Source organism: Labrus bergylta, chromosome 15 (assembly GCF_963930695.1).
Source record: "Labrus bergylta chromosome 15, fLabBer1.1, whole genome shotgun sequence".
NCBI classification, from domain to species: Eukaryota; Metazoa; Chordata; class Actinopteri; order Labriformes; family Labridae; genus Labrus; species Labrus bergylta.
This window is the reverse complement of record NC_089209.1, coordinates 17,977,694-17,990,035: the sequence shown is the minus strand read 5'-3', so window position 1 is coordinate 17,990,035 and position 12,342 is coordinate 17,977,694. Positions and strand designations below refer to the sequence as shown.

Sequence of the window (12,342 nt, the reverse complement as noted above, 5' to 3'; positions counted from 1 at the left end):
CATCAAACTCGTATATATATCAGCCTTCATAAGGCTCATGTTTCTCCTTTAGACTAGCAGTGGCCTTGCTGTTGGGCAGTTATGAACATTTTTTTAACCTGACTGATTTTTTTTTAACTGAGTTAAGTCACATGTACCAACATTGCTTTTAACTACTTAATTCAACTAGATGAAATATTCAGTAAGTATGAGCTAAGAGGCAGCTCAGCTCACAGTTCGCCCTGCTGAAAAGCATTGCAGATCTTTAACTTATATTTTATATGGATTTATCACTACTCCATCTGTTTTTGTGAGGAGGAGACCTGTTGATAATGGTATAAATATTGTAAAAATAAACACAGAACTAAATCATGTGGCTGAAGAAAATGCTGATATTTTACTGACAAAACGTGAGTTGACTGAGGGGTCTTCTTAATTATGATTGCAGCTGAGTTTTAGGGGACGGGATAGTTGAGGGACATTTGAAGGTTGAACTTGATCTTGTGTTCTTTTTCCAGCCAAGGTTTGTAAATCTATAAAGTTTGATTCAGGAATGATGATTTAAATGTAATTGATTTGAACCCTTTGAAGCTTATTATTCTTGATGTTGAATATATTTGTAAGTTGGGCTGAAGCTAAGGGTTAAATACTTAACGTTTAAAGTGATTTTCGTGTTACTTTCCTTTCCTTAAACATCTCATGACTAGACATAACTTTGTTAAATATGAAGCAGCCTATTTGTCTCTCGTGTGCCACATGGGACACTGTTGACGTCGTTTTAAGCCTTTTACATGTTCACGTCTCACATGAATTTCTCTAGACGTGTTTTTAACAGTCTGGTGGCTGACTGGTCGTGGTTTTGTCACGACAATGATAGGGTGAGGCTGTCTGTCGGCGTTTGGGGGGGGGGGGGGGGGGGGGGGCAGTAACATCCATCGCCTGTGAGGCAGCTCTGTGTTTTAATATACTGTCACCAAGTTAACTCATAAAGCACACTGCCTTTAGGTTTTTTATATCCCCTTCCACAATAAAAACAGCTGTTTGTCCGTCATTGGAGAACGAGGGTGTCAAGCGACCCGGGTCCGTGTGGCAATTGGTTCAGATGAAGTTTTCTTCAGATCGGTTGAAGCCCAACCAGGAAGAGCACCACACACATACACACAAATATACACACACACACACACACACACACACACACACACACACACACACACATCTCGCAGGCAGCGCCACCGACCGTCCTCTCTCCACTCCTCCCCAGCTCTCCCAGTTACGGAGCTCTACCATCGCACCAGTCCGGCGGCTTCTCCTCCCCCCTTTCCTCCCCGCACATTTTTTTGCTCGACGGTTCCCGGCTCGTGCAGGAGGAAGCGTGTCCGCGAGCCGTAAGTTACCGCCTCTCGTTATTTTGTTGCGATTTCGCCCTGAATGTTTGAAGTTGTTCCGACTGGCCAGCCGTCCAAAAAGAGGAGCGCAGAACCCATTTTTCGCTTCGTGCACCAGAAGCGATACACGCACACACACACACGCACACACACACACACACACACACACACACATATACACACACACACACATATACAAGGCTGCTGCTGCTATACGAGCCAGACTCTCCGAGGTCTCAACTGGAAGGACCGGGATCTGAACAGCCACCGTGTCGGCAACACGGAATCCGGCTGGAAAACGCGAACAGGAGGGGTGACTGCCCTTTATTTTGCTTGGTGTGTATGTATGTGTGTATTCGGGTACCCTCTCCCCCCCCCTCCTCTCCCCAGCCCATATTTAGAGCCTGGCTGGCTACTTCAGATGGGCAAGCTACGTCAAGCTGTACTGTATCACATCCTACTGTAGGCTATCCCTCGGCCACTGTATGTAGCCTATAGATACATGTAGTAGCCTATGTATTTAGATATTAATGAATGTAAATCTTCCTCGTCATCTGAGCAGATGAAGCTCAAGGCTGCCGTGTAAGTCTTGGAAGAAAAAACAACAGAAAACATGAACCTGGTGTTTCAGATTCTTGTAGTCTTTTCCTGATGAACGCCTCCTGCTGTATCTGCCTGACAGCAGCCCTGACATGGAAAATGTAAAAGAAGAGCCCTCTCAATCTGATCCCAACGCGCTGCTTATTTATTTTTGATGTGTGCGTGAGTGTGTGTGTGTGTGTGTGCTGTTGGTGGCGTGGCTCCACTTTAAAGTTGAAAAGGAGAAACATTAAAAAAGCAAGTGGATGAGGGGTTGATTACAGGTGTAATAATGTGGAAGAGCAGCTGATGAGTCGGTAATGGTTGCATGAACAGCTAGAGTTAGCAAGTGTTGAGCAGAGCTGGAGTTGTTTCCTGCCAGCAGTGTTGCATGTTGTTTCTTTATGGTTGGATAATATTAAAAGCTTTTGACGTCTTTTGCACCTTTTAAAAAAAAAATGAAACTAATGCCATCAAGAGATCCATTAACAGAGTTAAATGGGCCTAACAGTGGCCACGAGTTGTGACAGATTAATCTAAAAGTGGTTTGTTTTACTCAGATGTGTCATAGGAGCGGTTTTGGAGGCTTAACAGCGAGCCTCAAAAGCATTTCACAGAAAACACCAACATTTGGGGACTGTGTGATCATATTTAAGGAGAGGAAGGAGTCAGACTAGGGGGGAGTCTGAGCATATTTTCTAGATTTGTGCTCTATGGTTATTTTATATTTGACATAATTATTATATATGTTAGATAATATTTTGAGGACCCATTTTCTCCTATTTATTTACACAAATAGGAGAGAGGCTGTATTTCTCAGTGTTATGTTTGAAATATATCATTTTGAGATATTGAGGTGTACAGTGTAACATTTAATGATAGGGCCATGTTGGGATGTGTCGCTTAAGTTTCAGACTCCCCAGCTCAGTGATTTTCATACAGTCCTTTTAGAGAAGAGTTTTCATCAAGCAACACTTTATTGTAAGCCACCTGTTTAGGAATCATATAAACGCAATCAAGAATTTTACAAAGCAATATTATGGTGGACAGATTTTAGTTGTGTGTTTATAAATATCTTGTCAATGTTCTGTTTAGATAAATCTGTGTTTTATTACACTGACTAAAAGTTGTTATCCTAAATGATATTGACTTGAGTAGTTTTGGATACATTTATAAATATGTTTTAACCTGCACTGTTAAGTGTACCTAATACTGTTAAACAACCAAGATATATATGAACAATCATTTTTATTAGTTAGTTTAAAATGTATGTTTTCTCCTTAAAGAGTCCTGAAGTAAAGTGAAGCTATTATAAATATTTTATTAAACTCTACTGGAGATAGTCAATAACTTTTTTATGCTATAAGGATAATGGGGGGTTAAAGTTCTCCTGAAGACCTTTATAAACACCGTCAAAAGCTTAAAACAAAGCGTCTTATAGTCTTATAATTCTTTCACTCAGAGTTTAAAAACTAAAATAAAGTGTTGTTATAAAGATAAATTCTATTCTGCAACACATTTTCCTCTGTATCATGTTAATAACCTGGGACCCACTGAGAGGTTTTGAATTTGGCTTGTGTGTCAGTAATCAAGTAATAATCCCAAAGTGACTTTTGCTTTGTGTGCAGTTTTCTTTTATGTTTGTGATTGAAGATCAGGCTCATTGTCATATTGGCAAACTGCTTCATTTTTCATGACTTTATTTCTATAACCCAGGCTTGAACTTTTGTGCTTTATGCTGACTTGTGCAATATTTGGGACACAAAGAGTTTTATGGGTCTGAACTTATTGTTGAACTATGGAGGCTATAACATGAAACGTGTGCTAGACTAAAATATATTCATGCTTTAGCTTTATCTACATATCACAGTATAAAAAACTATTCATGAAGACATTCTTAGATATTGATTGTTTTTTGTGTGTTTTTTCCCCCCATCCTTAATGTGTAAAATTATCATTTAAACCCACCTAAGCTGCTGTTTCACACACATTGTCTCCAGAGTCCTGGGAGATTTTGCTGGTTTTATGTTGAGAAAAAGAAATACCTGGTGAGCCTGGTGTTTGATGCTCTGAAAGGCGCTCATAATCTGTTTTCTAACCAATTAGAGACGAAGCGCAGGGTCATTGATCTTCCCGTAAACGTGAGATTACTTCCTGAGGATAACCAGGTCTCACTGTGTTTAAAGAGCCAAATTGCTGTTTGGCCACACTGCTGCCTTGTAAGATAATATCTCTCAGGTTATCCCCTCCAGTGTTTCCCCACCTACACTTCTCAGCAATGCACCCATGCACAGCTGCTGCTGGAAAAATGTCTTTGTGGTTTTAAAAAAAGTCCTTATAACGGCTCAGTATCAAGGTCAGAGTTTAGATGTGAACTCGAATACAGACTGTGATTATTGATATAGATTGGAAAGCCGAAGAGGAATAGTTATTATTTAATTCAGGATTAAATATGAAAAGATACGCCTCAGAGTTTAAATTTGTATTATATCGTACTGGTATTGAATTTCAGTCTAAGCTGGCAAGGTCACACCGGCTGTGGCTCTAAAAGCACAAACACAAAATAAGTGATAAGGAATTAGGCCTGCACAATAGGAGAAAAAAATGTGCAATAACATTGTTTAATATTGAGTCAACTTACTGAATTGAGATATGTCAAATATTAGAGTGCCACTGCTAATTAGCTTAAACTCATAGTTTTTAATAGGGGTGTAACAACCCATTGATTTGAACAATGATCCAATCAAATAGATGGAAAGTCAAAACATCTAAATCATCATCTCTAAGATGCGCCTTTATTTACAAAGGACCACGGCACACCTGTGTGACAGTTTCCACCCAGTTGTGCGTCATCCTGAACTGTCAAACAAGCTATAGCAGCAAACGGACAATGACAAGCAGCCAAGATCAAGAAAGAAAACATTCACTCCTCTCTAGGGAAGCAACAACTGTGTGGAAACATTTTGGACATTTAGTCCACTTTTTATTTACTGACCATGTTTGCATTTTTCTTTTTTTTATCCGTATACGATCGCCATCTAAGATCCCATACGAGGGAAAAAACGATCTCCCTTCTGGCTACCTACTCATTAAACAAAGAGAGAGAAGTCCACTGTGTCTCCTTGAAAGGATCGACTATAGTGCGACATCTCATGTTAAATATATTATATACAAGTAAGCTGGACAGCAGCCCCCCCCCCCCCCCATCTTTATGAAGCCGCTCTGTGTCTGAAAACTATTCCTCGAAGAAATTGAATAACTTGATTGCAAATAATCTGCCTCGGGCCTCGTTTAAATCCTTAATATATGGAATTTACTTAATCTTATTTATGTGCTCTCATTTATTTCTGATGAGCATCTATATGTGTTTCTCTGTCCTGATCAATGTCTCTGCTTTGCTCGTGTGTTCCTTCCTACCTAGAGTGAGTGTTTGTCTTTGACACACGCACACTTACTGACACATCTCCTTTTATTTCCCCGCAGACTTTTAATATTTTTAATTGACACATGCGTAAAGCACGCTGCTCTTAAAGTACAAAAATATATGAATGGTGTCGACAAATAAAGCCATTCTTCACAACACAGAGATTATTATTCCTTTTAAGAAAGTGCTCTATTTTTTAAAAAGGATTTATTTTTGGGCTTTTGTGTTTTTAATGGAGAGATAAGACAGAGATGGAAATCAGGGAGAGAGAGTGGGGGATTGACATGCGGGAAAGGAGCCACAGGTTGGATTTGAACCTGGGCTGCCCGTGTTGAGGACTACAGCCTCCATACATGGGACGCGCGCACTAACCTCTGCGCCACCAGCACCCCAGAGAGTGCTCTCTTTTTGATGATCTGTATTGATTATTATTGGTGTATATTTACAATGGAGCAAGGGAGATAAATAACAGGAGAGTGATAGAGCGAGAGATGGACTGGCTGCACGCTCTGTTGATTTATTAATTAGCTTGTTCTAACAGAAACAGTCCGTTTGTGCTTTTCTTACAATATATGGACAACCAGAGTATTGTTGAACTTTTAGCACTATCTTCTGCCTTTACTGTTTGTTAGGATTTGTCAGTAGGACAAGTTTTTCGACAGCTGTGAAATCAGATATGACTCTCTGCAGGAGCAGCTTCAGTCACTGCTGAGATCGATGACGTAAAGATTGTAATCCTTGAGAAGCAAGAACTTTTACCTGATTGAAGTTGAGTCCCTGTCCTGCTGTTTCCCCCTCTGTCCCAGCAACAGATCCCTCTGTCCTCCTGCTTCTGGACAACGTACCATGATATGCTTGGAAATGTTTTAGTTCAACAAACAGGGCTGAATCCAGACTTTTTAGACTGGGGTGGCACAGCCCGGGCCCTAACTTAAACTTAAAGAAAAAAATGGCTCCATATTTATTTAACTAAAACAGTAAAATATGTTTTTGTTTTGCTCAAGTAAATTTGTTCCCTGCCTGTGCTATCTTAATTTAATTTCAATGACCAGTGACTTTACCATCAGACATAGGTAGGCAATAGCCTTGGGCCCCAAAACTGCAGGGCCCAATAAAATGCCCATAATGTGTTTAAGGATTAAAAAAAAAAAGAAAACTTAAGTAAGTTATTATGTTTTTTTTTGTTGTTGTTTTTTTTTAAATCCATATGCAAAAAATGTCATCAGAAGAATGGCTAATTCATAAATAACTTTTGTCTCAGGGCCCCCTCCCCCTCTGGCAGCGCAACATGGACTATTTTAATCTCATTAAAAACCCATAATGTCATTCAAAACTACATAAGAACTATACATTACGCTTCTTTCATACAACTACAGAAAGCATAAATGGCTAAAATAGTGCTAAAACACAGTCAATAATGAAGTCTTCATGTGGGTAAATGTATTTAAAAGAAATGTCAAAATAAGACAAGAAGGTTACAAGACTAGTTCTCCTTTATACTTTACTATGGCAGGTATACACTCTGGCAGTTCAGTCTTGGACCTGTAAACTGCACAAGCCCAGTCAGATTTAGGCAGACAAAATCAAACATGTTTGAAAAACCTTTTAGCCACCAGCTGTAAATTAGTCATAAAAGTAGGGTCCAAACTCAACAGTCCTAAATGTCTTCACACACAGAAATCGGTATCATCGTTAAAGCCTCTGTGTGCCTCACACAGCCATGCTAGTCTGAACAGATGCCTTGGCCTGTAACTCTTGCATTGCAGAATGAATTGGCAAACATTATAAAGCTGACTAGGCCTTGGATGACTTCTTTCTCTGGTGATGAGCTAATACGTGTGATAACTAAGATATGAAGGCTATTTAGGGAAATGTTAAAACTCTAAATTCATGAATACACTCTCTTTGCGCTGTTAAACACGGAAAGGATAGGGGCAAGCACTTGCTATAAATATTTATGTTGACAGTCTTTAAAGGGTAAGTACACCCTTAAATTCCTGCTAGAATCCTCTCCACACATTTAAAAACATGGAGCAGACGAAGGGGTTGTTGTAGGAGGCTGGGGCTCGATGTATAGACTGAAGTTGTGTTTTGTATCTGCTGAAAAGATGGGGAATGAGATGGAGGACAACATGTCCATTATCCTCTGAGTCATAAGGCAGAGGCTCACTGGATCAAAGTATGACGAAGTACAGTAGGTAGTTCTTAAGTGCAATTTCTGGGCGCTGTCCTTTGGCTTTTTGTTTGGATGTGCCGTTGAAGTCATGTGATGTAGTATGAAGAATGCAATAGTCAGGTTGCATTAGGGTAGTACTTCTCAAAGTGTGGGGGGGGATCACCCCCACATTACAGGAGCATGTAGTGAGCAGTGTTTTCCACCTAGGTGGACCACACGTATACGTATTACCTGGCGCCCAGGTATAATTTCCGCCCATATGATCAGCATTTAAAGACTGTGGACAAGTAGGTGATTGATCTCCTTACCCTATCCCCCAGGGTATATATCGCAGATCTATATATTTTGCAGATGACCAGACAAACAGAGAGATGTCTGCTGTTATGGCTCTTTGAATGCATTTGTTGCAGTACGTCTATTAAACAGAACTTAAAATGCTGTTCTTTTTTTTTTTCATTTTTTTTTCATTTTGTGCCGCTGCTTGCTGTTGATGTGATTCTGCTCTCTCTTGGTTTTTCTTTGTCTTGATAACACGCCTTCCCACACTCAGCCTACCTTTTCAAAACAGGAGTTTTGTTGTGTTGCACAGATTCCCCAAGTCTTAGTTACGAAAAAATAAACAGGCGATTGCAAATCCGTACGCACGGTTGATAAATCGTGGACACAGATTAGCAATGTCTGTTCACGGTTTCCTCAAGTGTATGCTCAGATTTGTAAACAGTATCATATACTGTGCGCACAGATTTTCAATGCATATCCATGGAAGTTTACAAATAGGTGCACTTCGTGAGGTCTGGGTGTTAGCAATTATTTCATACGACATTCATAAGGTGTGAAAGCTCTCACTGAAAACTTTAAATAAACTTTTCACAGGATGTTGACTTTATAATACAGCATGCATGGATGTATTATTTTTATTTTGATATTCTCTAATTGAAAACTTGATCAAGGAGTCCTACAAGTGATTAAAGTACCCGAGAGTGATACAAATTAACATTTGCCTCAAAAACTAAAATAAAAGCAAGAACAAATGCTGGAAATTCTTAACACATAATATTAATTTGTTTGAAACCTATTAAATCCATATGCAACAAAGAGCTTTGTAATTATGTATTTCAGTAACTTAAGATAAAGGGAATACATGAATTGGTTTTTACTGAAAAAAAATTGATTGGAGAAGAAATTCATGATTTGGAAACAGAAAACCTCCATTCAGTTCAATAAAGATGAACAACAATGCTTTGTTAAATTAGTTTTTGCTAATGGAGTTTTCTCCTCTCCCACGGTGCAGATTCTACTTTATGTTCAACTTTTTTTTTACATTATGCAGCCAATTCATTTTTATAACCAAAGCTCCTGTATGGTATATTGGCATTCAAGAGCAGTCTCTTGAGCATTTACATTAGTAATTATTTGATTTGTTTAGGTTGCAATTTCACAGTTATTTTTTATGAAAAATTCTGAAGATAATTGTTATAATTTAGTTTAGTTGCTCAAAGGGTTTAAAATGGACTAAAGGAGTGTCATGTTTAGCTACAGAGATATAATTGAGACTCCTTTTCTTCTAACATAACATGAAGTCATGAATCAACGTGAAGTCATTAAATTAACTGAAATGGTAACTTAACTTCGGCATTGAGCTAGTTTATTTTTCATTTGTTGTTCCTTCCTTAAAGGGGACATATTATGAAAAATCCACTTTTACAGTGTTTTTGAAATTATATTTGGGTAACCTGAGTGTCTACCGATCCACAAAATGTGAAATAGATCCATCCAGTCCTTTGTTTGTGGTCTGCATAAGTCTTACAAGAGAAAAATGCTCCGTTTCAATTTGGTCAACTTGTGACATCACAAGTGAGATTCTGGTAAGAAAAATACCCTCCCCTCCCCTGATATCTCCACCCATGGACTCCACTCCAGCCTAGAACAAAACTTTTGCGCAGGTCGGACATTTTCATTCTCACTAGCGAAGGAATGATGCTCATTGCATTTAAAGAGACACACACCAAAACGGAGCTTTCTGAGAGAACTGGTTTATACAGGGTCACAAACCTCCTCTGGTTCTTGATTCATGTTATATTTTGACCAAAGCACAGCACAGATGTTTCATTTAGAACACAGGGGACTGTTTGAAAAGGTGTAGAAGGGGGATAATATGTCTACTTAAAGTTGAGCTTACTGTTGAAGTTTTATTTTGACATTTCCTTTCCAGGTAATCATTGAGACTACACAATTGGCCTTAACAAGCTTCTGTTTGCATGCTTTGTGCAAAGTAAATGAATAACAGAGTGCATCAGTTTTTTTATCTTCTACATAAAACAAAGACACAAACTCAAAGCAGTGACAGGATCTCAAACAGGCGCACAATAGCTGGAGCTCACCATAAACACATCTATATTCAGCCTGATCACATAAACCATTCAGCTGAATGTAGTCATCATTAAGCTTCTTTATGTGCTGCATCAGATGGTGCTGTGTTTAACTCAAAACTGAAGGCTTATGTAAGATTGTCAATATTTCTGCTCCTATTTTGTTGGCTCTCACTTGCTTTCATTATCATTTTGCTGCTGTGTTTTCCACAAAGCAACAAGCTTTGCCTTGCTAAGAGTTGTGATATTAATAACATTTTTAGTAATTACTTAAGTAACAAGTGTTCACACACTCCTGAAATGTCTGCCCAGAAAATAACTTCAGTTCTAATCCGGCTTCATGACCAAAATAGTGTTTCTGCATATCTAAACTTATCTTCTGTGCAGAACACAAGTTAATGAAAGAACATTTTCATTTTTATTGTGTTTAGGGCTAGGGAAGCTAGCTTTCTTTGGGAGCAATTAAAAGCTTTGTTTGTAACTAACTTGTCTGCTTCTTCTGGTTGTTGTTCATTTGATTTTGATCTTTGTAAGCCCATGGTGAAACTAGGACAAACTGTAGTTTTTACCACTTGTCTCTTATCTGTAGGCCTCGTGGAGAAGCATGTGATGACTCACGCAAGGCAGAAGGGTTCCCTCAGGCAGAGTGACAGCAGTGCTGAGTGGTGGGACAACTGCCTTCCTTGGCCACATGGTGGCACTATGGGCGACGCTTGGTCTGAACGCTCACTGCGATTTGGAAGGACGAAGAAGATAAGTGAGATCATCAAACAAAAGAAGAATCCCGACAAGAGGATGAACGTCAAGAGAGGGAGACCTGAAAAATCAGATCAGAACAGAAAACTCAACCGGAAGAATGACAAGAAACGGGACAGGAAGTTGTATCCTTTGCGGGGGAGGGCTGGGGTTTCAGATGGGGAGGGGCTCAGCTGCCATGTTCTCCTTACCCGATTGGAGGAAAGCATTCGTGACAAGGAGAGTTCTGAAAAGAGGGAACATAAAGAAGGACGGCGACATTCATCCCTCAAATCTAAGCCTAAAAGGGGGAAAAAAGTTGTAAGAAAAGAGGAAAAGTTGTTACCAAAAACCAAATCAAAATCGAATGGCCCAAGTTATGACGAGTCTGTTCAGGTCCTCCAACCTCGAAAGCGCCGACTGGCCTCTCTAAATGCAGAGGCAGTCAACAGTCTACTGCTTGAAAGAGCGACTGACCTACAACCAGCCGCCAAACAGGCCAGACGACATGAAGAGCCATCAAATGGAGTAATATCTCTGGATGCAGATCCAACAAGGACTGGTATCTCTGGAAGTCTGAAGGCTTTGCAGGGAAACACTGGCAAAACCACCACATCTCACAAACTTGTAAAGTGCCAAAGCTCTAAGAAGGTCAAGAAGGCTAAAGCCAAACAAGGAGAGATTTGGGGGATGAGTCAGGAAAGCCTAGATGCCCCTGCACCCAGAAGATTGGCGGGCCTGAATGCTGCAGCACTTCTTAAGTTAACCAGCTCGTCTGCAACAAGTAAACAGAGAGTAAAGTCTGCACCTACTGCTACTATCACTTCAGACTGCAAGGCTCCTGCCGCTGCCTCGACCCCCAAACAGCAGACCAGGGTCAAACACAAGGAGCACTCTCAGAAGCAGAAGGGGAAAAAGGTCTTGTCCCCGCACAGCGCCTGCACATCCTGCAAGAACAAGGAGGACTTTGAGCCTAAAGTGGAGTGGGATACTGGCAGCTGCACCCATCGACTGACCAAACCCGGCTACCAGTCACGCAGCATGCTTGCGTACCCGCTAAAACAAGTGAAGGAAGAACAGATGGAGACCGAACTAAGCCCATACTACTGCTGTCCCCCCGAGGGCTCAGTGGAATACTGCCACCGCTTGGCCTTCTTCCTGGGCCAGCAGCCCTACGGAGAGTCTGACGATCAGCCTCTAAACTCAGCCATGACCCCTGTGAAGCGCGAGTGCCTCGTAACCTCCCCTTCCCTCACGCATTCCCATCCGCACACTGCCCTGACCCTCAGCCCCCACCCCTGCCTTTGCACCGCCGACCACTGCTTTTCCAGCTACTACGTCCACATCGCCCACCCGACACACACTGGAACAACATCATCGAGCCTGGCCCCACGACCACTGAACTTTGCCCCCACCAGTCTATGCCCTAACCGGATGACGGGCTCCAAGCTGCTGGATCCACGGGTGTCCCACGGCTCAGGGCTGCCCCATCCCGCCTACTGCAACTCTGTGGCCTCACCCTGCTATGGTGACGCCTGCGGAATCAGTGGATACACCTACAGAGCTATGCCTCCTGTTACCAGCAGGGGGTGCTCTTTCAGCACAGGATGCACTGGATGCACACACGCCATCAAAACAGGTGAGTGGAAGATGGAAAAAATGAATTAGAAAAGGATATAAAGTAGTTCAAAGACC

The 12,342-nt window shown here is 40.9% G+C and overlaps 1 protein-coding gene across 4 annotated transcripts in view; it reads left to right on the top strand.

Moving 5' to 3' along the window:
- LOC109982934 (bromo adjacent homology domain-containing 1 protein) overlaps positions 1-12,342 on the top strand; it is a 37,883-nt gene that overhangs the window by 15,118 nt on the left and 10,423 nt on the right. The window contains exons 1-2 of one of the 4 annotated variants that reach the window (XM_020632414.3): positions 892-1,364; positions 10,502-12,286. In XM_020632414.3, coding sequence (XP_020488070.2) covers positions 1,082-1,364; positions 10,502-12,286 — 2,068 coding nt within the window. In that variant the 5' untranslated portion in view covers positions 892-1,081. Of the gene's footprint in view, positions 1-891; positions 1,701-10,501; positions 12,287-12,342 lie in introns of those variants that run through there. The other 3 variants (XM_065963626.1, XM_020632411.3, XM_020632412.3) reach the window with 3 other exon arrangements.